The sequence below is a fragment of the Chionomys nivalis genome, chromosome 9, assembly GCF_950005125.1.
Source record: "Chionomys nivalis chromosome 9, mChiNiv1.1, whole genome shotgun sequence".
Lineage (NCBI taxonomy): Eukaryota > Metazoa > Chordata > Mammalia > Rodentia > Cricetidae > Chionomys > Chionomys nivalis.
This window is the reverse complement of record NC_080094.1, coordinates 11,147,621-11,174,158: the sequence shown is the minus strand read 5'-3', so window position 1 is coordinate 11,174,158 and position 26,538 is coordinate 11,147,621. Positions and strand designations below refer to the sequence as shown.

Genomic DNA, 26,538 nt, shown 5'->3' with positions numbered 1-26,538 from the left:
GATCTCAGAAGAGTTTCCCCCACGTCCTTCCCGCCCGATGACCGGAAAAAGTCGGACAGTTCAGGGGCCAGATCGTCACATGGCTCTGATGGAACAGGCGTAGAGAAAACCCCCGAGGTCGTCCCACTCTTGGGCCACCGAGACGAAGGGGCAGAGGGTCTCCCTGGGCGGCTAAGCCCCGCCTCCCCCGCAGCGGAAGCCGGAAGCAGCCGCAGGCCCCGCTAGCCCCGCGGCGTCCAACTCGGTAGTCTCGGAGGCTCGCAGGATGGGGGAGAAGATGGCGGAGGAGGAGTGAGTGCGCTGCTCCGGGTGGCGGAGGCGGCAGGGCCGGGCAGGCGGGCGACAACGGGCCTCGGGCGCCCGAGTAGAATGGCTCTGGCCCAGCCGGCCGGAGTCGGCGGGGGGCGGGATGAGGATTCGGGCCCTGCGGCCTCCCCGAGGTCATACATCGACTTCCGCGCGCAGGCCTATAGCGTAGCCGAGCGGAAGCGCGAACACAGATCCCGCTCCCAGTTTCCGGTTATCTGAGGTGTCCCAAGCGCTCCTCCTCCTCCAGGAAGTCCTCCCATTGCCACACAAGCGGCTCGCGTCCTCCTTAACCATCTGCAGCCTCACTGTTGATGTCTGTCCCCAGACGGTTTCTTTCATTCATTCATTAGCTGCTGGTTGTCCGCTCCGCTCGCCTTTGGCCGCCAGGAGCTGCCCGCAGGGAGCGGCCGTTTTGCTGTCGTGGGAGGCTTTGTGTAGGCAGGGTGTTTTCCGACCGTGCCAAATGTTTGGAAGGAAAATGAGTAGTGTGAGGGGCGGGGAGTCAGCCCTGGAAGAAAAGTATCTTGTGACCGAAACCTTGAGTCCCCAGGAGAGATAGGGAGGGTGACAAGTTCCAAAGCCTGAACCAAGAAAGGGCTGTAGTTCCGTGAGTCCCCAGTCCTCATCCCTGGCAGGAAAGAAAAGGGAGAGGGCGAGTACTTTGGAGTGAGGCGCTGGCCGCTGGCTGACAGTGTAGAGAGCATCTTTCATTACGAAGTGAGCTCCCGCTCTCTGGGCATATGCCGCTGTTAGTCCATTTCGTACTTGGCAGGATGCCGTCTCTTGCGGTATGTTACAAATTCCGTCTTTGGACTGAGCTCCTGAAAATGAACAAGGAACCCCTCTAAATGATACTGAACGTGTACTGGGATCATTAATTTCAGGTATCTCTTGGCCAGTCAGGTACCAAGTCATAAACTCACTTACTGTGTATGCGTGCTGTCCCAGATGCTAAAGTAGGCCTTGGCCGTTCAAGACTAAAGAGATAATGTGGGGTCGAATGGTTCAAAGTGTGTGTTTGAAGCTTGGTCAGTTATGGAGTCTCTAGAGATCTGCTATGTGACCGGATGCTGGACTGAAGCCATACTCGGTGGATGCCACCTGTTACACTCCCAACTGGGCCACTACTGCGTTACCTCAGGAACCTACCAAGGAGAGCAAGGACTGAAGCCTTGGGTAGCGTGCAGTGTACCAGAGCAGGCAACCCGAGCCTTCTGACATTTGAGAAGGGTTTGGCAGGGTAGGTTAGGGCACTCTGAGCACAACAGCTGGGCAAACTCAGGTGACTTTTTCAGTTTATGGGACATAATCCCAGAAGGACTGGGATCTAAATTGTAGAGCCTTGCCGGCCACACACAAGGTCCTGGGTTCAAGCCCGAGTGACATACAGTGCATACAGAATCCAAGCAGAAATGTGATTAGCACAGGAAAGGTTCCCAGTAAATAGTGTAGAACCTGGGGTGTGGGAGACTCCAGTCCCACTCTGGGAATCTGTTTTGTTTTTTCTTTTGGAGACTGTCTCCTGTAGCCCACAGGGCTGATCCTCAGCTCACTGTGTGTCTCGTCACTATGTAGCCCAAGGGGCCCTTGGCCTTGAACTCCTAATTTTTCCGCCTCTGTCTCCCAAGTGCAGGGATTGCAAGCATTGGGTTACCATACCTTGCTACCCTCACTAAGTTCAAAGGACAGACAGCATTTCTTCTCTTTTGTTGTTATTTTTATTGGAAAGAAAGGGGCCTACTGAGGATTGACCTGTAGGGCCTGGTGCATGCTGAGCGAGCCCTCTATGGCCGAGCTGTTCTTATTGTATTTGAGATGGTTTCGGTACGCAGCAAACTTGTTCTCCTCTGCTGGTATTACAAGCGGGTGCCACTGTGCCATCTCCTCTTTTACTTATTTTGAGAAAGGGTCTCACCAAGTTTCTTAGGCTGACATTGAACTCACTACCCCCTGCAGATTTTTAACTTGTGGTCCTCCTGCCTAACTGACTGTTTGGTAACCTTAGGCTCAGCATTTTTGATTTGTTAGACAGGGTTTCATGTTGCCCAAGCTGGTCTTTTAGCTGAAAATGACCTCAAACTCTTGATCTTTCTCCTCTTCCTACTGAGTACTAGGATTATAGGCCTGTGCCACACACACCTGGTTTATACAGTACTGGGGATCAAACCCAGGGCCTCATTGCCAGCCCTACCGGCTGATCTACATCCCTGGCCTAGACCCAGCCTTTTGCATTTCTTTCTCCACAGGCCTGACCCCCTTCTTCCTGACCTCTGGATGACCAAGGTCAAAGATGCTGGAGGTCACTGGCTGGGGCATTTGTAGGCAGGGCTTCTCTCCCTCTTGAAGGCCTGCCTGTTGTTTGTACCCTCAGGGCTTTGCTCTGTCCTCAGTCAGTCAAGGTATGTTTTGATCCCTTGACCCTCTTCTACCTGACTCCCACTTGTGTGTTTCCAACAGGTTCTCCAACACAACCCATGAAAACTTCAACTTCACCCTTCACACCACCCTGGGTGTCACCACAAGGCTGGTGCTCCCGACACCTGCCAAGCCCATCCTTCCGGTGCAGACAGGGGAGCAGGCCCAGCAGGAGGAACAGTCGAGTGGCATGACCATTTTCTTCAGCCTTCTCGTCCTAGGTGAGCACGTCCAGGGCTGTCAGTTACCTGCTACATCAGACGTCTAGCAGTTCTGAAAACCTTTAGTGCAATGGCTTAGCTTTTTTTTTATTATTATTTATTTATTTATTATGTATACAATATTCTTTCTGCGTGTATGGCTGAAGTCCAGAAGAGGTCACCAGACCTCATTACAGATGGTTGTGAGCCACCATGTGGTTGCTGGGAATTGAACTCAGGACCTTTGGAAGAGCAGGCAATGCTCTTAACCGCTGAGCCATCTCTCCAGCCCCCATTAGCTTTTGAGAAAAAGAAAATTTTAAGACAGGATCTCTCTATGTAAAACCCTTGTTGTTCTAGAGCTTTCTTTGTAGACCAGGCAAGCCTCAAACTCATAGAGATCCTCCCGCCTCTGCCTCCACTGTGTTGGGATTAAAGGTGTGCGCCACCATCCTGGCCATGAAAGAGCTTTTGATCTGGACAGGGGTGGTGACTTGCATTTGCAATCCCTTGCTGGGATGGCAAAGACAGGAAGATCCCTTGGGGTTGTTGGCTAGTCAGTCTACTTGAATCAGTGAGCGCCAGGCTAGTTGGAGACCCTGTTTCAAAGAAGGTGGGAAGCATTTCTGAAGATAATCCCCAATATGTCTTCTAGCTTCTACCAGAAAAATTTACATTGTGAATTAGAATGTCATGCCCAAGTTTCTGGTTCCCAAATAAATTCATGGAGCCTGATTTCCGATGCAAATTACATGAGGGTTTTTAATAATATTCAAACTTAAGTTGGACCAATACCTTTCCAGCACCCCAGCGTGGTGGGTGCAGAAAGTGTGGCAGGGAGCCCTGGGAGAGTAGAACTTTTAAAGGGGAAATGTCTTAATGAGGGGAGTTCATGTCTTGTTGTCTTGGGATTGGGTATGTAGTGCATAGGATAAGGTAGTTAGTTTCTGAACCCATTGCAGACCAAGGTATCTTCAAGGACAGGATGCCTCCCAAGAACATCTGGACTTTATTAAATTTTATGGCCTGCTCCCTATCTTCTTAATTGGCCATTTTTAGGGTATCTGTTCAAATTTCTGATATGGCAGCACATTTCTGGAACGGAGATCACCCACCCCCCACCTCGTTATATGGCTTAAGATGAAGCCCCTTCTTTAAAATGGACTTTGCAAACTCAGGTCCTCACAAGAACAGTAACAAAATTACAGCTATGAAATAGCAATGAAAATAATTTTATGGTTGGGGGTCAGCACATGAGAAACTGTATTGAAAAGGTCCCAGCGTTAGGAAGGCTGAGAAGCACTGCTTAGATTATCTCAGGGATAAGGAAGAGGCTTAGGGAATGTGACACAAGCCTGCGCTCTGCCGGGCAGTGATGCTGCCGCATTTCCTGCTCTGCCTTTCTTTTTTTCCACATTTTTGGAGACAGGGTCTCAGGATGCACAGGCTGGCCTTGGACTTTTTTTTTTTGTTTGTTTGTTTTGTTTGTTTTTTTCCGAGACAGTCTTTACCTCCCAGTGCTACGATTATGGAGGTGTACCACCACCCCAGCCTTATTTACCATCTGCTCTTCTTTGGTAATACCAGAGTCATCTTTTGGGTTATACATTTCCAGGAGAGCAGAAGGCAGAACTGGGTTTTTAGTATTTCCTGAGACAGGATCTCTGCCAGTTCAGGCTGGCCTCAAACTTTGTACCTTAGAGTAACTGACCTTGAGCTTCTGATCCTCCTGCTTCTGCCTTCCTGTTGCTGGGATCGCAGGTTACCATCATACCCCGTTTGAGCATTTCTCTGATGCTTGCTAGGACTAGGTCTTGAAGACAAATGCATTTTTTTTCTATATTTACATTCATACTGTAGTAAATAGTCAACTGAACACCATAGTAATGACCAACTGGTCAGTTGACTGATGTTTTGTTTTTGTGAGGCGCAGGCTGGCTTCAAACTCCCCACTGTCCACCTGCCTTTTCCTTCCCAGGGTTGGCTCACAGGTGGGCAGACGCCACTACACCCTGGCTTTTGCCACACTCCTGGAACAGCAAACTTTTTATCAGATTAAGAAATCTTTAATTTTTTTTTTTTTTTTTTTTTTTTTTTTGGTTTTTCGAGACAGGGTTTCTCTGTGGCTTTGGAGCCTGTCCTGGAACTAGCTCTTGTAGACCAGGCTGGTCTCGAACTCACAGAGATCCGCCTACCTCTGCCTCCCAAGTGCTGGGATTAAAGGTGTGCGCCACCACCGCCCGGCATTAAGAAATCTTTAATGTCTGAAATTTTCTTTGCAGGTGTTGACCAATGGTCGCAGTTAGAGGCTATGAGAGACCTGCCAGAAAGGACTTTTGCAGCCCCTTTGTTGTGGAGGGTGCTGCGTGGGGATGATGAAGGTCACTTTCAGGGTGTGGAACACTTAAGCTTAGTTTGACTGGAGACCACCTTAGCTTGTAGCTGCTAATACCCCTGGGGGCAGAAAGGACTGCAAGGTACTCAGAGGCTCCAGGTTCTCTTGTATCTTTGGCTTCTTGTTTGTTTGTTTGTTTGAGACTGGGTCTCACTGTATAGCTTTACCTGGCCTGGAACTCATAGACATAGCTACCTCTGCCTTCCCAGGTGCTAGGATTAAAAGTGTCTGCCAGGCTCCAAGGATGATTTTGAACTCCTGCTCCTCCTTGCCTTCACCTCTCTGGACCACTGCAATGTGGCACTACACCTCACTCAAAGGTATGGGTTTTCCTGTGTCCCTGTTATCGCCAGCCATTCCTGATTAGCTATCCGGACAAACAAAGTCGACCTGATAAGGGGAAACTATTAATGACTGAAGAACTTGCTAACCCTCCTGGAACTGCTGTGCCTAGTGTCCTAGTGTTTTCTAGACCTTGGGAACCCTTTTCTGGCCACACAGCCCCCACTTTTGTTTCTATTTGAGAGAAGTCATTAGAATTGTAACCTGGTGTTCTTTTTTTTTTTTTTTGGTTTTTCGAGGCAGGGTTTCTCTGTAGCTTTGGTGCCTGTCCCGGAACTAGCTCTTGTAGACCAGGCTGGCCTCGAACTCAGAGATCCGCCTGCCTCTGCCTCCCAAGTGCTGGGATTAAAGGCGTGCGCCACCACTGCCCGGCTTAACCTGGTGTTCTTTAAGCTCATCACAGCAGTCCACCATGGCCCCTGGGCTGAGAAGGAAGGCTTTACCTTGAATTTAACCCTCCTGAGCTTTGGCAACAGGGAACAGTGACTCAGTTAACATTTAACCCTGGCTGGCACAAGTGGTCTAGTTAGTGAGTCCTCACCAAGCGTTCTGGGCAGGAAGGTGGAGGAGCTGGTTAGCGCCAAATAGATGTGACTGAACACCAATCCCTGAGCTGCCTCAGAATCTTGTCAATCCCAGAACTTGCCTCAAGATTAGACCACAAAAAGCACACCTGAGTAAATCATTATAACTTTAGGAATTTAGAAACCGTAACGATCAAATAACATGTTAAGTCCTACTTCCCCTAACCTTGTTCATGATTTTATCCTTATCAGTTATTTTTCACTCTCATGGCAAAAATCATACAAAAATTTATCCTGATCCAAAATATCTTGAAGGTCTGCTGTTGCCTCGTTAATGTAGGGAGAATAAAATTAAATAAATCATCTTGGAGGTCTGTTGTTGCCTCCTTAGTTTGAAAAAGGAGACGCAGTGATATCCAGAGGGCTTTATTGGTGTTGCTTTAGTTGGTGTATACCATGCGGTCACCTTAACCAAGGTAATAGTGAAGTCCCATAGCGTGCCCTCTCTTTAACCTTAGTGATGACAGCTGCTGCACACATGGGTGCTTCCTTCCTGGTGAGGTCATCAGTCAGGCCATGGTACTGTTTACTCCATGGTGAGCCCATCAGGAACTGCCTCTTTTTCTTTTTTAAAAACATCTATTTTCCTAAACAAGAATTGAATCCAAGTTCCATACAAGCATGCTGTAGCAAATTAAGATTACCTATGTATAGTTTTTTTTTCCTTTTAACCATCAACTGTTTCTATTACAAGTTTGAAGCTAACTTAGTTAAAGATTTTACAGATCTTTTAAACCACACCCAGTGAATTACAAATCCTGGGATATAGAAGTTTATACTTTAGCAAAAGTTTTAGAGATATTGGGGGTGTATTCAGAGAGTTAAACATCATGATTATACTTTGTCGTTTTTAGAGCTAGGAAACAGAAATGAGAAAAGGGCTGAAGGGAGCAGCAGCAGCCCCTGCGGGAACAGTCTACTTCTTACTGTTTCAGCATAGGGTGTTTGCCTGTGCTGCTCTGTTTGCCTCTCCGCCCTGTCACAGAGTTAGATGGCCAGCCTGACCAGGACAGAGACTTTGTGTTGGGTCCTTGGGAGTTGTGGAAAGATGGGGACAGACCCCCAAAGTCTAATAATCTAGAAGCAAACTTTATTCCACGAAAAAATAATTAAAAAATAAATCTCCATGGGGCACAAAAAGCTTATCAGCTAGCTGAGACCACAGCCAGAGATGGACTTGTAAGGCTGTGGCAAGACCAGTTTCTGAACTCCTTTTATAGCAAGCATTAGGCAATAACAAAAGAATTTTTACAATCTCAAGGTAAAACTCAGTTACAAATTGCCCTTCTTTGCATTTTCCATTAACAGGGCTTTTCAGTTAAACTAGTGTTTGTACTTAATCTATTGTCTTCCCTGGCATTCCTTGATAGTGTTTATCTGGCACCTCCCCTGACACTGCCAGTTTCGCAAAGCAGGGAAGGGTGTGGGACAATATAAAACCAAAAAGTCAAAAGTCATGTACATCCCATCATTTAAAAGTTAACTCAGCTCACATCAATTTATGGTCATGAGTGGCTGGGGGCGAGGTATCTAAAGACTGATCCTCAGTTTGCAGAACCAACCTAAGTTTGCAGAGGGCTGCTTCAGCCTTACAAGTAGAGCTATGGGTTGTAAAGCAGAGTAATCCACTATTAATAGCTAATCCTTAAGCTGCTGAGAAGGCTGCTGATGCTCTTATTCTCCTAGCTTACAACTTGATATTTATTTATTTCTACTTATTTTTGGGATCTACATTTTTATATTCTTATTCTTGGACTCTTCACTTTGGAAGAAACTCAAACAAGCATGCTTGGGTCTGGAGAGGGGGGCCAAATCTGAGCTCCAGAGTCAGCCTTTTTAATAAAGTAGAATAGCACGTGGCAATTGTTAATATCATCCATATCCACAGACATTTGAATCTGTACAAACAGAATTCAGTGGTGAGGTAGAGACTAGATCAGAGAGCAGAGAGGGATTCTTTCTTGTGTGTGGCAGAAGTGAGACTCTGAAATTAAGAGTGCCATTTTTTGGCCATTGAGATTGATTATTTAGTTTACACTGAGACCAGCTTTTTGCAATACGACAGCAGGCTGAATTTAAGGAGGGATAGAGAATAGAGGTGGTGAGGAGTCATGAGGCTACTTCTGAATGGGAAGAGTTTGTGGTTAGAGGCAGGAGCAAGCGGAAAAAAAGAGAAGACATCCTTTGGAAGCAGAGTGAGGAGGAGGTGGGAGAGAGTTAAGGGAAGGATCACAAGCAGGAACTCTGCCAGAGTGGGGAATCCAATATTGTACGGCCCCAGGATGGCAGAAAGAAGCTGCCTGATTACCTGCACAACTCTAAGGGGTAGGCTCAAGGAGCCAAGAGAGAGAGACTGAGGGTTCCAGCAAGCCAGGGAGAGGGCAGAGACAGAACATACTGCTCCTAGTGTGAGACAAGGAGAGACAGTTAGCCATGGTATAAAGGTCCCTGGGTCAGTCCTAGGTGTCAACACCAAATAGAACTGATGGTGCAGAGAAACTACTAGACTGCTCTGTGGGTAGAAAGGTTTATTGGGGATCAAATTGCTAAAACCACTGGCTGGGGGTGCAGAGAGAAGAGCAAATTGTAGAAAGGCAAACAGATGGTATATGTCAGGTGGGGATCTGAGCTAATACAGGGTGTTGGGATTCACTAGAACTAGATGCCCTTGCTAGAAGTCATTGACCTCTTGGGGGTAGATTAAGGGAGCTTCTTGGAGGACTAAGGGTAGTTTCTGACAACCAGGAACCCAGTTTAGGGAGATCTGCTTTTCTGGTAAACAGAAACCTGCTTAAAGGCTTGTTTACCAGATAACAATCCTTCTGTTTACCCAGCCAAAGTCCTTGTATAAACTGACATGACCACTCCTTAGTGTGCTTAAGAAGGGGGTTTATTGTAGATATAAGAGAACAGCCAGAGGCTTCTGGAAGAGTCCAGAGCAGAGGGAAAGTGAAATACAAACATGGCCAGCCAGGGCTATCTGAGAGAGGGAGCATAGTGGGGGATAGGAATAGAGAAAACATAGAGAAACATGGGCAGAGCATAAAGAGAAAGTGAGCGTGGAAGGGTTATAAGGAAAATGAGTAGCTGGGGAGAGGGAAGCCTATGAGCTGGAGAGAGTTTTGGGTATGAGAGAGGTGAGAAGGACTAGGGTGCTAGCATGGGTTGAAATGTGTAGCAGGTACTTGTAATACTGAGGGAGCATGGGGGCTGTGCACTTTGATATACTAGTAGGTACCACAGGTCCATATGTCCCTTCTGCCAGAGGTAAGGGAAGTGACTCCTTTGGTAGATGGGCATCAGTTTAGTTCCTGAGGAATGCTGGTTTTTATCTAACCACCAGAAATGCTCCTGTAGTCCCTGTTGAGTTTACTGGACTGCCTTCTGGAGTTTGGGGAATTGGAGTTTCCTTTGGATCTAAAGAACCCCAAATCATTGGTGTTTATCACACCCATAGTGTTGCTATTCCTTTATCTGTACCATGGCCAGCTCTCAAATAACAGTAGGAAACTTAATTATGAATGCTCGACCTTAGCTTAGTTTCTAACTAGGTATTTTTTGTTTGTTTATTTGTTTGTTTGGTTGGCTGGTTTTGTTTGTTTTTTTTGTTTTGTTTTTCAAGACAGGGTTTCTCTGTAGCTTTGGAGCCTGTCCTGGAACTAGCTCTTGTAGACCAGGTTGTCCTCGAACTCACAGAGATCCACATGCTTCTGCCTCCTGAGTGCTGGGATTAAAGGCCTGTACCACCACTGCTTGGCCCTAACCAGTTTTTTTTTTTTTTTAAGATTTATTTATTCATTTTGTTTACAGTGTTCTGTCTGCATGTGTGCCCGCAGGCCAGAAGAGGGCACCAGATTTCATTACAGATGGTTGTGAGCCACTATGTGGTTGCTGGGAATTGAACTCAGGACCTCTGGAAGAACTGTCAGTGCTCTTAACCTCTGAGCCATCTCTCCAGCCCCCCTAACCAGTTTTTATAATTAAACCATTTATATTAATCTGCGTCCTGCTATGTGGCTCAGTTACCTTATTGCTGCACTACCCACCCTGGTTTCTCTGCATTTGGCTTGTGGGTCTGCCTTTCTCCTCCTAGAGTTCTCTCTGTTCCCAGAAGTCCTGCCTAACCTTTTCTTGCCTAACTGTTGGCCATTTAGCTCTTTATTAAACCAATCAGAAGGCGCTTTAGGCAGAGACATATCATTACAGTATATACAAATATTCTACAACAATTCCTACCATCTACTTCTACAAAACAGTCATCACCCGAGGAGAAATCTTAGTCCAGGCTATGGCTAGCTGTGATGTGATGTTCCCTTTTCTGGCAGCCAGCACATTGATCATGCTGTCTTGGGAGTTGCCAGATAAGTTAGCTCTTATAAGTGGAACTGAACTACATCTTGATCTTCAGGTAACAGGAAGTGAACTGTGACATTGGATGTAGCTTGAGCATAGGATACCTAAAAGCCCACCTCCACCAGTGACACACTTCCTCCAACAAAACTATGCCTCCTAATAGTGTCATTCTGTTTGGGGGCCATTTTCTTTCAAACCACCACACTGTCTGTTTTCCGTGTGTACCCTCTGCATGTTTGCATACAGACAGACAGACAGATTAAAGGAACAGAGACCTCCATTCTCATCTAGTGTTTTAGTGGTTCCTGTGCTTATTTGGCTCTGGCTCAGCAAGTGAGTGCAGGATTTTCTAATTATTCTAATTGTTAATTTGACACTTCTAATGCTAGGTGTCAAACCCAGGACAAACAGCACAAAAATAACATATCTAAGCAGACCTGGCTGGCAGGTTCTCCCAGCATTCTTGCAGCCCTACCTGTTGCAGAGTATGGATAGCATACAACTCCCCCTCCTGCCCCCATAGCCCAGAGGCTTTTCCCTCCATAATCCAGACGTTTTGGTTGCCACCTCATTTTGTGACTTATAGCCTCCTGGCTGCTACACCTGGTTCCCCTCTCCCCCTCCTTCACCCCTTTCCTCACATGGGCTAGCTCAGTCTACTTATGATCACTTTGGACTCTCCAACTTGGTGTCTGACTGTGGCTATTGTTGAAATCTGCTGACCTGGTCTGTTACCTGGGTACCCTGTACCTTTAAGAGACAAGCTCTGCCCACTTCCAACCTCCCCCACCCTTTGCCAAGGCAAGCCATCTCCCTCCTCCTCTCCAGTCCCCATCCTCTCCCTCTCCCTCCCTCCCTTCTCTCTCCCTCTCTCTCTCTCTCTCTCTCTCTCTCTCTCTCTCTCTCTCTCTCTCTCTCTCTCTCTCTCTCTCTCTGCCCTTCTTCTGTAGAGGCAGCTTCTACCTCTCTCTCCTCCCCCCTTTTCCCCTTACTCTTCCCTTTCCCCTCCATAACCCACTAAATAAACTCTATACCCAAATTCTCTCAGGTGACGCACCGCCACCCCTCATGGCACCACTCATGGTCCCACCTCTTTAAAAATGATAACAATGTTCTTCCTTTCATTTGTAATACACTTTCTCCTCCATGGTACTTAGGAACAGTCATGTCCTTTGTCACGTCCTTTTCTTTCCTTTTTATTTTTTTCATTCACTAACTAGGTTAAATATTTACAGTGAAACAACATCACAAATTGTTAGCTTACAGTGCAGAAGGAAAAGAGGACCAGACATCTGAATTGACAGTGTTTTCTTTGGCCATCTGGTACTTTTTGATGGGATTGAAGAAACCAAAGTTGTCCGTACAAACTCTGAGGGTGGTCTGTTAGCAGCTCCGCACAACCAGAGCCTGCCTCTCTCTCTCTCTCTCTCTCTCTCTCTCTCTCTCTCTCTCTCTCTCTCTCTCTCTCTCTCAATTTGTGTGTGTGTGTATTTTATGTGTGTGTTTGGGGCATGAGTGCAGTGTGTGCATATCTGTGTGTGCACACATGCCTGTGGAAGATGGAGGTCCATTACAGGTGTCTTCCTCAACTGCTATCACTGACAGGTCTCTTGGGGACCCTCGAGCTCACTGACACAGCCAGGCTGGTAGGAGTCCCAGGGACCCTTTCATTTTCACTTCCCCAGTGCTGGGATTGCAGAGATGTGTACCAGCTCGGCTCTGAACTCAACTCAACTCATGCTTATGTGGCAAGCACTTCACCCACTTCCTCACCCCATTTGAACATTTTCTTTTAACAGTTATTTTCGCCTGGTGGTAGTAGCACATACTTTTAATCCTAGCACTCGGGAGAGATAGGCAGATCACTGTGAGTTCAAGGCCAGCCTGGTCTACAGAGGACAGGCTCCAAAGATACAGAGAAACCCTGTCTCGATCCCCCCCCCAAAAAAAGTATATTTCTAGGAGCTGGAGAGATGTTTCAGTGGTTAAGAGCGTTGACTGTTCTTTCAGAGGACTTGGGTTCAACTCCCAACACCCACATGGCAGGTTATAACTGTCTATAACTCCAGTTTCAGGTGATCTAACACCTTCACACAGATATACATACAGGCAAATAAGTGCACATAAAATAAAAATAAATTTAAAAAATTATTTCTAGAGGTGAGCATGGTAACAACTCTCTGTAATCCCAATACGTGAGAATATGCAGCAGGACATTGCTATGAGTTCAAGGCCATGGAGGGCTACTAAGTAAGAACCAGGCTAGCCTTAGTCATGTCATAAGACCCTGCTGGTGCTGTTCTGTGGATAGCGAGCTGGGGTCTGGCCTCGGGGCTGGAGAGCCATGCACACTAGCATCTGAACCATGAAGTGACATTTAGAGTGGTGCAAATACACGAAAGTGGGGTTTGGGGCCAGGAGTTTTTATTATTTTTATTAGTGTGTTTGTGCTTATACATGTGTGAAAGTTAGAAGATGACTTTCAGGAGTTGGTTTCTCATCAGTGTTGTTGAACAAGTGTCCCCGATCCCCCCAACCATCTCTCTGGCTTTTCTACTGCCCCCTAAGATGAGGTGTTTCACTGTGCAGCCCTGACTGTCCTCACTATGTAAAACAGGCTGGTTTTGAACTCAGAGATCCACTTGCCTCTGCCTCCAGGAGAGCTGGGATTAAAGGTGTGTGTGACCATACCCAGTGTGTGTGTGTGTGTGTGTGTGTGTGTGTGTGTGTGTGTGTGTATTTTAAGGCTGGGTCTTGTCATATGACCTGTTGTATTATTTAGTCAGGGAAGGTAGATTAGTTATCAAGATTGCGGGCGTACTCCTCGCCTTCCCTTCTGTTTTCCTGTTCTCCACTGGAACCTCGGGTTCTGTAAGTCTATTTCCCAATTAAAACTAAATATTTTACTATAATTTCCATCTGCTGTTTATTTACGTCGCTACACCCATTAAGATTATCAGTGCTCTCATCCAGCAGGAAGTAGCCTGGAAAACTATGCCCACATTCCCAAAAAATGGACTATGGATATTTTCCTTTGTTAAAAAAAAAAGACAGGGAAGTGGTGTGGGACAATCCTGTATTCTGTCAATTATGTTTTGGATGAACGCTGATTGGTCAGTAGCCAGGCAGGAAGTAGAGGCGGGTCAGTGAGAACAGGAGAGTTCTGGGAAGGAGGAGGCCCATTCCTCCGCAATCCTGTCCAGACACCTAAGAAGCAGGATGTGACCTGCCTCCCTGAAAAAGGTACTGAACCATGTGGCTAACATAGATAAGAATAATGAGCTGATATAAGTTATAAGAGCTAATACAAAGCCTGAGCTAATGGGCCAATCAGTTTATAACTTAAAAAAAACCATCAGAAATTGATGGTCATCCTCCCTATGTAACAAATACAGCAGCATAGGCTATCTGAGACCAAGGCTTAAAATACAACAACAAAACTAGGTGGTGGTGGTGCATACCTTCAATGTCCTAGCAGATGCAGGGATCTCTGAGTTCGAGGCCAGCCTTGTGTACACAGTGAGTTCCAGGATAACCAAGGCTACACAGAGAAACTCTGTCTTGAAAATCAAAAAAACAAAAAACAGCAACTCAGCAACAAAAAGAAGAAAGCAGGACATGCATTATAATCAGGAAAATGTGAACCTTTTTAAGTGGCTGTCAAATGCTGGGTGGTGGTGGCACAGCCTTTAATCCCAGCACTTGGGAGGCAGAGACAGGTGGGTCTCTTGAGTAGGCAGAGACAGGTGGGTCTCTGTAGGCCAGGAGGTCTATAGAGCGAATTCCAGGAGAGACTCCAAAGCTACAGAGAAACCCTGTCTCAAAAAACACCCCCCCCCAAAAAAAGGCTGTCAAAGCTATAACTTTCTAAAAATCTGCTATTAGAGGGCCTGCAAGGTAGCTCAGCAGGTAGAGACACTTGCCACACAAGCCTGGTGACCTGAGTTTCATCCTGAGAACCCATGTAAAGCTCCGAGGAGAGGGCTGTAGCCAGAGCTATACCTTCTGTGTTATGCCCCACAGTTATTTTAGAAATAGGGCTATCCACCTTTAGCCCCAGCCCCAGGAGACAGAGGCAGGCAGAGCTCTGTTAGTTTGAGGCCAGCCTGGTCAGACAAATGAGGGCTATATAGTGAGACCCTGTCCCCCCCCAAAAAAATCAAAAACATAAATATATATATATATATATATATATATATATATATATATATATATAGTATGTATACACACACACACAAACCATTTGTGGGACTGGAGATGGCTCAGTGGTTAAGAGCATTTCTTGCAAAGGACCCAAGTTCAAATTCCCAGCACCCACACAATGGCTCACAGTGGCTTCTAACTTCAGTTCTAGGGGATCTAGTGCCCTCTTCTGGCCTCCATTGGGAATTGCGTTCACATGGCGTACATACGTACATGTAGGCACTCACATGTATACACAAAATAAAGATCATGCATGCGTGTGTATATATGCAGCAAATGTACACTCAGAGGTCTGAGAGAAATCTGAGACAGACCTCAGAAGTAGAGAGTCTCTCCTGCGTGTTGGTCATGGTAATCAAACTCTAGTTGTCAGGTTTATCAGAAATGCCTTTGTCTGCTGAGCCATCTCACAGACTCTACAAGTAGTCTATTGTTTAAAAAATAAAAAAGGAAGAAGACACTAAAAATATGACCACTGTTCATTGTTTGTTTGCCAAATGTCTGTTTGCTGACATTTAGCAAGCCCTGAGCTTGCTGTGTCTTACCTGATGGGGCTTTTACACAGTTCTTGTGCCTTTCACAGCCATCTGCATCATCCTGGTGCACCTGCTGATCCGGTACCGACTGCACTTCCTGCCTGAGAGTGTGGCTGTCGTTTCTCTAGGTAAGTGATACTGGCAGTCCAGAACACTGCACTGGTACACAATAACACTCTTTCTCTTGGGGTCACCTTTCCACAGTTCACCACAGGGCCTTAGAGTCCATTTTACAATGTGTGCTGGGGGCGGGGAGGAATCTGAGAGGGGTGCTGACCCCCTAAAGGTGATGGAAAAGCCATCTTTCTGTGGCCTACTGCTTCTCACCTGACAGTGTCCTGCTCCACTAAGTTGGCTGGCATTTAGCTTGCAGAGTCACAGTTAGAGCTAGAAGGACCCCGGCCTTACTGCTGGCTAATGGCTCCTGTAGACCAGAGCCTTCCTCCTTTTCTGGGGCATTTCAGAAAGGGGTTAAAAAGCTGCTTCAGGGAATGGACAGTTTCCTGAATAGCTGGGGTTTTTTGTTTTGTTTTTTCTTTTTGGTTTTTTGAAACAGGGTTTCTTTGTAGTTTTGGAGGCCTGTTCTTTTAGACCAGGCTAGCCTCGAACTCTCAGAGATTCACTTGCCTGTGCCTCCTCAGTGCTGGGATTAAAGGCATGTGCCGCCACAGCCTGGCTTTTCCTGAATAGTTTTACCAGTTATTAAGAATAAATATTAGTGGACTGGCGAGGTGGCTCAGCAGTTAAGAGCACAGGCTTCTCTTCCAGAGGATCTGATTTCAATTCCCAGTACCCACATGGCAGCTCACAACTGCCTGTTACTCTAGTTCTAGGAGATTTGCCATCCTCTTCTGGCCTCTTAGAACACTGCACACAGGTGATGCACAGACATACGTGAGGACAAAACACTTGTTTGCCCAATAAAAATAAATAAATGTTCAGCTGGGCGCACACCTTTAATCCTAACACTTAGGAAGCAGAGGCAGGCAGGTCTATATTGGTTCAAGAGCTGCCTGGTCTGTGTGTCAAGTTCCAGGACAGTCAGGGCTACATAGGGTTACCCTGCCTGGGGGGGGGGGGGGGGAGCAAAAATTGGTTTAGCAGTTAATAGCATTGGCTGCTTTTACAGAAGGCCTGGATTCAGTTCCCAGCACTTACATGGTAGCTCATAACCATACAGGGAACCTGATGCCCTTAGACAACAGACATGCTTGTGGTACAGACATATATGCAGACAAAACACACATAAAATTAAAAAAAAAATCTTTAAAAAAATTAAAAATTAGGGACAAGAGAGATGTCTCAGTGGTTAAGAACACTTGCTGCTTTTTCGGGGCACACAGTTGAGTTCCCAACACCCACATCATGTGGTTCAGAGCTGGCTGTGACTTCAGTGGGTCCAGTACCTACTTGTGGGCATTTGCACACATAAGTATACAGACAGACTGTTAAGTGTGGGTGCTATGACTCCTGACACCAGCACTGGCCCTCAGGCTCTCGGCAGACATGGCTGCCTGGCAAGAGCCTTTGCCACTTGTTTCCTGGAAATAAAACTATCTTGTACATGGTTTTTGCTGCTGGGAACTGAATTCAGGGTACCACAGTCAGGTGGATGCTCTCCCACTAAGCTGTATTCCCACCCACCTTTGGTTTTTTGAGGTAGGGTTTCTCTGTGTAACCCTAATTGTCTTGGCACTCCCTCTGTAGACCAGGCTGGCTCCAAACTCAGAGATCTACCAGCCTCTGCCTCCTATGTGCTGGGATTAAAGGTGTGCGCCACCACCCAATGGAATCCTCATTTTGATTAGGCATCTTGCTGTGGTGCCCAAGGAGGAAGGAGGTGCTCAGATAGTTTTAGTCTTGGCTATCATGTTATCACATGTTTCTTTGTTCTGATTGGTTGAGGGGATAAGACTATCGGGCCAAAGGGACGTGTTCCAGGGTGGTGGGGTTTGGTTCTCCTTCCTGGTAGAAGTGAGAGAAGTTAGCACCCCCTTCCTTTGGGATGTGATGCCTGGAACACTGTAGTCATCTTGCAATTACATGGCGCAAAGACAAAAGCCAGAATACTGAGTCTGTCCAAGGGGACAGATGGGAAGGCCAGAGTCTTGGTTTATTGTTGTCTTGAACTGACAGCCCACTGTAACCTGGGGCTGGTGAAACGGTTCGGTGGATAAAAGTGCTTGCTGCCAGGCCTTCGGCCTGAGTTTAATCCCCAGCTTGCACAAGGGGTAGAAGGAAACAACTGACTTCTTCAAGTTGTCCTCTGAGCTCCACTATAGCATGGATGCCACTCCTCCATAAAATATATTAACTAATTTTTAAATGATGGGAAATGGACTTCTCCAGCTGGAGCATGGTGTCACATATGTTGAGGTGGCTCCTTCAGGACTGTCTGACTGTTGTGCCAAAAACAACTCCAAGGAGGCTGAAAGGAAGCAGACATGTCCCCTTGGGTATATGTGGCCTTCAGTCACTTAGCACATATTGGCCTTTTGTGTTGAGGTTAAGAGGATCTCCATTGAGCCGGGCGATGGTGGCGCATGCCTTTAATCCCAGCACTCTGGAGGCAGAGGCAGGCGGATCTCTGTGAGTTCGAGACCAGCCTGGTCTACAGAGCTAGTTCCAGGACAGGCTCCAAAAAAAAAAAAAAAAAGAGGCCCTCCATCCACACTTAAAAGCACTTCCCCTTCCACTTTCCTGTGCTTTGAGCGAAGGCCTAGCAGTCTTTTCACTTGCTCCAGGAAACAGTTCCAGTTGTACGTCCTTAAGAGGGTTCCTTAGTCCTGATTCAGAGCTGTCTGTCCCTGTGTTTAGGAGCAGAGCTGACTCAAAGACAGCAGCATCACCAAAGCCCACCCTAGCATGGGCTGCAGCTTAGCAGGTACAGCTGGCATTTCCAGGCAGCTCAGCTGATCTCTGCTCCTTCCAGACAGCTCACAGCTGCTGGAAGAGAGAGGGAAAGGCAGGCTTTTTAAAGGGGAATGGCCCCTGGTAGAAGGCCACATATCTAAGAGAATATATGGGTAACATATGGACTTGATAATTTTACTTTGTTTGTTTTTCCAGACAGAATCTCACTTTGTAACCCAGGCTGTCCTGGAACTCTCTATATAGACCAGGCTGGCCTCAAATTCACAGAGATACATCTGCTTCTGCCTCCTGAGGTGGGATTAAAGGTGTGCATCACTGTTGCCAGTGTGTTTTTTAAAAAAATAAAAGAAGAGGGCACAAAGTTGAATAACATTGCAGAAAATAAAGAAAAAAAACAAACAAACAAAAATCAGAGGTAGAAGGATCAGGAGTTCAAGGCTCTCCTAGCTACAGTTTGAGGCTGGTTTCTAAACCAGCTTGTGCTCACCTCTACCTGCCTTCCACTGTAAACCACACCCAACGGTTGTTTGTGTGCCCCCTTGCTGCAGTGCCACGTCAGGTCAGAGGACAGCTTCTGGGAGTCGGTGTCTTTGTAGCAGTGGCCCCTCCACCCCACCCCCGTTTGTGAACGACAGGACTAAGAATAAGCAGTGTAGGATGGGCCTGGCCTATAACCTTCTGCTGTTTTCCGTTGAAACTGGATGGTCTAGAGAGGGTGACCAGCTGTGAGCCCTCCACACCTGGCATAGCAGTGACAAGAGTTTTCTTCTCCCCACATATCTTAAATTTTGCTGTGGTGTGTTTGCCTGAGACATAAGTGGGAAACTCGGTGATTTACCTCACTTCCTGGCAATTCCTGTTCTTGTTCTCAGACCCGGACCTGCAGAGCTCTAGGACAGCCTGCTGTAGTGGGTACCACCCAGTCTAGGGCACTGCCCAGTCCAGCCAGACAACCTTAGGCTGTATTTCTACTCAACTTTGCTTTTCTCCCTTCTAGGTATTCTCATGGGAGCAGTTATAAAAATTATAGAGTTTAAAAAGCTGGCAAATTGGAAGGTAGGTTTGACATAATCACAGCTCTGCTTGTCATTGTGTGTGTGGATGCATGAGCACATGTGTGGAGACCAGAGGCCAGTAGTCTTGGGTGTCACATGTTCCTCTGATGCTGTCCACCTTATTTTTTGAGAAAGGTCTCTCCTGGCCTAGAACTCATTATGTAGGCCAGGTGGGAAGGCCATGAAACTAGAAACCATCGTGTTTCTGCATCCCTAGTGCTGGGATTCTAAGCATGCATCCTATCTTTATTTTGCCTAATTGCTGGGGATAGAGACTCTTCTGTCTCCTGAGTGATGAGATTAAAGGAGTTGCCACTAGACTTGGCTTGGTTTGTTTCTTTCAAAACAGGGTCTCTCTATATCCAGGAATTGTCAGTCCTCCTGCCTCAGCCTCCCAAGTAACTGGGACTACAGGTGAATGCCATGGACCCTGCTGGGCGGTCATTCGTTTAATGTGGTGCTGAGGATGGAACTCAGGGCCTTGAGCATGCTAAGCATGGACTTTACCACTGAGCTGTACCCCTATAGCCTATATTTGTTTTTCTAAGTTGATTAGATGCAGATGAAGTCGGGTACTCCAGGGGCAGAACCTAGTACTGTAGCCTGGGCTACAGATTAAGGTGCTTGTGAATACTTAGGGTTTGAAAAGACCCAAGGGGGTGTGGCTGGAGAGATGACTGTGGTCAAGAATACTTGCTCTATTGGGGGACTGGTAGCCAGGTCTCATGGTTGTGCACTGCCACTCCTGAGTGTCCTCCCTTTTTGACTCATAGGAAGAAGAAATGTTTCGCCCCAACATGTTTTTCCTTCTCTTGCTCCCACCCATCATCTTTGAGTCAGGATATTCACTGCACAAGGTAAGGTTCACCTGGAGCTTACGTGGGGGTGGGGTGCTCCTTCAAGTTCGGTAACTTTAACAGCAGTGAACCCTCGTGCCTGGGGAAGAACTGACTGACGTGCTGATCCTTCACACAGTCTGAGCTTCTGGGGCAGCAGTTTGAAGGTTGGCGGCCATGACAGGGTGCATCAGGCTACAGGAGCAGAAGCCCCTCCCCCCTTTTTTTTGAGATAAGATCTCACTATGTGGCCATTGGTTAGCCTGGACCTCACTTTGTCTCTGCTGCCTGGGTGGTAGGATTAAAAGTGTGTACCACCACACTTAGCCACAGTACATCCTCTTAACTTTAAACCATTTCTACCCCCACCCCCACCCCAGAGGATACTCTTGAAGTAAACCTGACCCTAGTAACAAGGAGCAGAAATCTTGGTCACTGAAACCCTTGATGACTCCTAAGTAGAGCCTGTGAGGATCTAATAGCTTCGTTTCCTTCTCGTGTGGAAATGTCGGAACTTCCTTGCTGCCAGAACTGAAATATTTTCTCTTTTATGGTTTAGGTTCTTTAGAGTTAGGGTCTCCATGCGGCTGAGAATGACCTTGAACTTCTGATCCTCCTGCTTACACCTCCCAGGTGCTAGGATTACAGGCATATGTCCCAGCACCTGGTGTATGCAGTGCTGGGGTAACCCAAGGCTTCATGCATGCGAGGCAAGCACTTTACAGTTTAGCCCTGCCCCAGCCGAGACTTCTGCCTATTTCATGCTGCTAATACAGCATAAAGGTCTTTCTGACTGAGTGAAAGTGAGGGCATGACCCCTCCTAGGTATAGTTAAGGAGAAGGTCTTTAAATATGAGGGAGAGGACAGCCAGAGGCATCAAGAAAGGTCCAGACCGACCATGACTAGCAGAATAGACAGGGTCACGAGAGGAGAGGAAAAAGAGAGGGGAAGAGAGGGGCAAGCTGATCAAGGGAGATCCAAGAGCAGAGCCCAGAGCCTGTGGCCAAATGGCTGAAGAAAGAGAAGTGGGGGAAGGGAAGGGGAGCTCAGGGACAGGGTGAGAAGTGCTGGGAGGAGCCTGGACTCTGTAACAGGTGTTTGTGATGCTGAAGAGCCTGGCAGTCAGCTTCTGCTTTGATGTGGTAATAGGCACTCAGCCTTTGTCCCAGGTTTCTTTGGTACCTAACACTGACTATTGTTCTGATCTTTGAGTTTAGGTGACTTCAGAATGCACCTTTTAATTGAATAAAAGAAAACTGTGATAGTGTGGATTTATTCTTTCCACACCTATGAATTGAGCATCGTCCTTATGACTGATGTCATTGTTCCTCCTGAACCTTTAGCCCTTTGAGAAAGGCACTTGTCAGTCAGCTTTACATAAGTGAGTGCTGCAGTGCAGCTGGCATTGAAGGAACACAGCCAGATCCCTTGGCGGGGGTGGGGGATGGGAGAGGGGTGGGGGATGGGGAGGGGAGGGCAGGCCCAGGGAAGACTGCTCTGCAGGAGATTTCAGGGCACACCCCTGTGACTAGGACCCAGGCAACAAGGTGGCATGCTGATTCATGAAGGCACAAGCCTTCCCAGGTTCAGCTAGGGTTGGGGCTCACTGGCATCTCAAGTGCAAGTGGGAATCAAGGCAGAGGCAACACCATCAGACTGAGCTTTTGCAGATTACTCTGGAAGCAGTACACAGTAGAGGGAAAGGGACTGGGAACAGGTGAGACTGGTTAGCTCTTGCCTTGGGGTAGGATAAGGGACCTGTGAGACAGGGAAGCCGGGAGACGGTGGCAGGGATTCCAGCCAGCAGGGCAGGCAGGGGTGCCCTGACCTTTGTAGGAGAGTCCAGCCTTGGAAAAGGCTATTTTGGCTTCCCTGGCTCACCAGTTGGCCTCTTGTCCCTCTGTTCCCCCTTCCCAGGGGAACTTCTTTCAGAACATCGGCTCCATCACCCTCTTTGCTGTCTTTGGAACGGCTATCTCTGCTTTTGTAGTAGGTGGAGGAATTTACTTTCTGGGTCAGGTAAGCAAAGCACCCCGATGACCTTGAAGATCTTCTATTGGAGGGTAGTGCAGGGTGGGGCAGGAGCTGCCTGGTAGTGTGTGCCCTTCTTGGAAGAAGTCCCCGCTCATGCATGTGTCTAGGGCATCTGGAATTGAGGGGACTGTAATCACCCCCAGATACTTGATTCTACTTGAAAACCAGTCTCTTCCATTGGAATGCCATGAAGCAGAGTAGTGTGCAGTCCTGCACCCTGAAATGATACAATGGCAGTTGTGTTCTCAGGGCAACTGCAGTAGGGCCGAAAGCTGTTCTTGGGTGAAGATTTGCCTTTAAACCAGAGCTGGTGCCGGGCGGTGGTGGCGCACGCCTTTAATCCCAGCACTTGGGAGGCAGAGGCAGGTGGATCTCTGTGAGTTCGAGACCAGCCTGGTCTACAAGAGCTAGTTCCAGGACAGGCTCCAAAACCACAGAGAAACCCTGTCTCGAAAAACCAAAAAAAAAAACAAAAAAAAACAGCTGGCTATGAATCTGTTCTCTCAGTTCCCATGATGCGCCTTGCCGTTGTGAGCCCTTCAATGAGGCAGCAGCCCAGGCTTTGGGCTTCATATTAGTTTACTTCAGCTAGAACGAAAGCCTCGGAAGGTGGCACTCAGACCTTCATGGTGTGTGCTGTGCAGCACCCGTTCTTGTGTCGTGTACAGAAAGCTGAGCCACCCTGGTGCTGAGAACAAACCAAGCTGAGGGTACAGCGGATTGCTGTCCATGTGGCTGCTGTTTCTCTTGGTAGCCACAGCCTATTCCTGCTGACTGTTACCTTCATGGCTGACTCAACAGCCAAGATCAAGTGTGATGTGCAGCTTTCCTAGATGCTTGCCTTCTCTGTGTTCCCTCGGGGTCAAGGGAAGCCCCCTTTTGAGCAGAGGATCATAGCTGCCAGGCTGGAAGAAGGAGAATTGTGCCCATCTTTGGGTCTAGGTGCCCATGCATGCTCACAGCAGCCCTTTGGGGTTTCCTTTCAGTGGGGACTGAAGATAATGTCCTTATTAGTTGATAAGAAAGCACTGATGGACATTTTCTTGGCTGTTCTCCAGGGAATTTTTTTGTGTGTGTCTGTGTGTTTGTGTGTTTTATTTTACAGGCTGATGTAATCTTTAAACTCAACATGACAGACAGGTAAATCTTTCACACTGTAATTTTTTCATGCGACTGCTGTTGAGGCCTGGGACATTTTTTGCGCATGACTTCCTGGGTGTGGTCCTTTCCTCTCTTCCCTCTGCTTGACTTGCTGTTGTTTTCAGTATAGAATCTGTTCTGAACTAATTATCTCTGAAATGAATCAAAATTATGTTGAGACTTTTGAAGACCCCTGGTCACAACATTGTTGATTGAAATGATTGATCTCATTTATGCTTTGGAGGGAATGACTGGCCAGTTAACTACCCACCCGTATCCCAGTCACATCATATACTCTGTCCTTCCATTAGGAATTGTCTTCAGAGCTGGGAATGTATGTATAGCTCAGTGGCAGAGCCCTGGCCTGCCACTTAAGAGGCCCTGGGTTTAGTCCCCAACACTGTAAAAGCAAGCAAACAAAAACCTCAGTTTTCTTTATAGCCATTGTGGAAGGAGGTTGCCTTCCTAATAAGTATGGAATGGGAGAGAGTGACTCTGAAATTCCCACCAGGACTAGGGGAAGCAGGTAGGACCTGGCCTTGGGATGAACGTCTTCTCAATCTGAAGCCACTCCAGAAGACACTGCAGTGACCTTCTGCTCAGGAGGCTCTTAAAATCTTCTTAACCCGCTCAGGGAGCAGCAGCTTGGGCAGCTGCATCCCAGAAGGCACCAGATCTAGAGTTCCAAAAGGACCCTAGCCCAGTGCAGTTGAGAAGTCTGGATTGTGCCTTGCTCTGTGTCCCTGTGTCCACTCTCAGCACCTATCAGTGGCCAAGTTGGGAGCTGAGGAAGAAAGCCAAGTAGTCAGTTCTAGATCATTCCTGTGAACTGAGAATGTCAGAATTTAGCTACAGTGTAGCACCCTGGACCTGAGCCTCAGAACCTGTTCATAGAAATGAGCCACTGATAACAAGCTTGGTCCCCAGTGCCCATCCTTCACCCGCCCTAGGCAGGAGAATTGGAGCTTTTGTTGTTTAAAAAAAGAAAAAGTATTCCTTGTTTGTTTGTGACAAGGTCTTATTCTATAGCCCAGGTTGCTCTGGAACTCAATATGTAACCCAGGCTGGCCCCCAAACTTGAGGCAGTCCTCTTGCCTTAGCCTTCCAAGTGTCGGGATTACAGATGTGTGAGCAGCCCAGAAAGTTTGATATATAGCCAAGCAGTCGGAGTCACCTTCCTACAGGAGGAGCCTGAAGTACAATAGAACCAGGCCCTGGTGTTTTCTAGGTGTGCAGGAAAGGAAAGGAAAGGAAAGGAAAGGAAAGGAAAGGAAAGGAAAAAGGAAAAAGGAAAAAGGAAAAAGGAAAAAGGAAAAAGGAAAAAGGAAAAAGGAAAAAGGAAAAAGGAAAAAGGAAAAAGGAAAAAGGAAAAAGGAAAAAGGAAAAAGGAAAAAGGAAAGGAAAAAGGAGCACTCTTGACATTAAGGAAGGTGTGGGCTCTGCCTGCTTTTGGGGATACTTGTGAAGAAGCAGTGTTGATCATTGTCTAGAATGAAGTTAAAGCCAGTAGTTGGACATTTGGGTGGAGAGACAAAAGCAATACCTTTGGCTGGGTGGGTAGACCTCCAGCCAGCCTCCCCCTGTGCAGATGTGCCCCTTTCTGTTGGAGGCTCTGTGCATTGGATAGAGACTGCTGTATAGGACCGCAGAACTTTAACAGAGCGAAGTGACCAGGGTAATGGAGGCCTGATGGTGGCCACAGCCTACTGCAAGGGGCAGCACTCCTCAGCTCCTCCTGATCGCCATGTGGACACATGGCCTGCATTACTAAATGTTTAAAAAGTTTTTTGGGGGGCTGGAGAGACGGCTCAGAGGTTAAGAGCACTGACTGCTCTTCTAGAGGTCCTGAGTTCAATTCCCAGCAACCACATGGTGGCTCACAACCATCTGTAATGAGATCTGATGCCCTCTTCTGGGGTGCAGGCATATATGCCAGAACACTATATACATAATAAATAGATAAATCTTTTTTTAAAAAAAAGTTTTTCTGTGCTGGGGGTGGAACCCAGGACCTCGTGTGCTAGGCAGGTGCTACATGTATGTGCTGCTGCTCTGCTTTACAGAACCTTTAGGCCGGACATAGTGACCACGCCTTAATCCCAGTGCTACAGAGATTTCTGCGAATTTGCAGCCAGTCTAATCAGAGAGTTCCAGGACAGCCAGAGCTGTTATAAAGAGAAACCCTGTCTTGGGGGAAAAATAATGTAAATAAATAAATAATATAAACAAACAAACAAACAAACTTCTTCTTAGCCAAAAGGAAGTCAGTTTCTGTCTCTCTCTCCCTCCTCCCCTTCTTCCTCCCCCTCTCTTTTTCCTTCTTTCCTTTCCCTCTCCTTCCCCCTCTCCCTCCTTCCCCCCCCCCACACACAGACAAACATACACAGAGTATGGATTTTAGAAAGCCAAGTTATAGGTGTTTCCTGGGACTTTTCCAATTTTGTTTTTGTTGGCTTCTTTTTTTAGATGGTTTTTGATGTTGTCATGTAGAGCATCATGTAGCCCAGACTGGCCTCAAACCTTATATGTAGCTAAAGATGACCTTGAATTTCTGATCAAGTGCTGGGATTATAAATGTATGCCACCATACCTTGCTTTAGTTTTACTGTTTGCTTTTTGAGACAGGACACCCCACTATGTAGCCCTGGCTGACCTAGAAGTCACTTTATACTTCAGGCTGGCCTTGAACTGGAACTTATGGAGGAGGTTCGCTGCCTCTGTCTGGCATTAATGTTGTGCCACGCCCAGCCCATTGCTCCAGTTTTTGAGTGTTGACAACACCAATTTTCCCACAGACCCACAGGCTGCCTGTCTCGCCTCTGCTATTCTGAGAATACAGCCATGGCTCGTGGTATGGGCCTGGCCACAGGTATCTCTGCTGGCGAGAGTTTGCCGTTCTGCAGCTTGTCCCCGCTCCTCCCCGAGCCTCACCCTGCCCATCTTTCCATGTTTTGTTGGTGTCACTAACTCTGAGGGAGAGAATAAAAGAGCATGTTTTTAGCTTGAGCCAGTTGCTTAAAGCCTTTCGAGGACTGGGTCCTAACGGTGGATGTGGAACCACCGCTGGCCAGACCCAGGCCTTCTGAGGCCTCGGGACTCATGGTCAACCCTTACCACCTGCGTTCCCTGCGAGCACCACTGTCCTGTGCTGGCTTTTCCACAAGGCATGGCCCCAGTTTTGTATTCTGAAGAGTATGACTCAAACATCGAGACCCTGTGTAGTGAGCACCTGCACCTGCATCTCCGGGATCCGTGTTAGCG

The 26,538-nt window shown here is 47.2% G+C and overlaps 1 protein-coding gene across 1 annotated transcript in view; it reads left to right on the top strand.

Moving 5' to 3' along the window:
• The first annotated feature begins 255 nt into the window (after positions 1 to 255).
• Positions 256 to 26,538, top strand: part of Slc9a8 (solute carrier family 9 member A8) — a 59,763-nt gene continuing 33,480 nt past the window's right edge. The window contains exons 1-7 of the mRNA XM_057781439.1: positions 256 to 291; positions 2,767 to 2,945; positions 15,385 to 15,465; positions 19,209 to 19,267; positions 20,040 to 20,123; positions 22,021 to 22,122; positions 23,243 to 23,277. Of these exons, the coding sequence (XP_057637422.1) occupies positions 266 to 291; positions 2,767 to 2,945; positions 15,385 to 15,465; positions 19,209 to 19,267; positions 20,040 to 20,123; positions 22,021 to 22,122; positions 23,243 to 23,277 (566 nt within the window). The 5' untranslated portion in view covers positions 256 to 265. The remainder of the gene's footprint in view (positions 292 to 2,766; positions 2,946 to 15,384; positions 15,466 to 19,208; positions 19,268 to 20,039; positions 20,124 to 22,020; positions 22,123 to 23,242; positions 23,278 to 26,538) is intronic.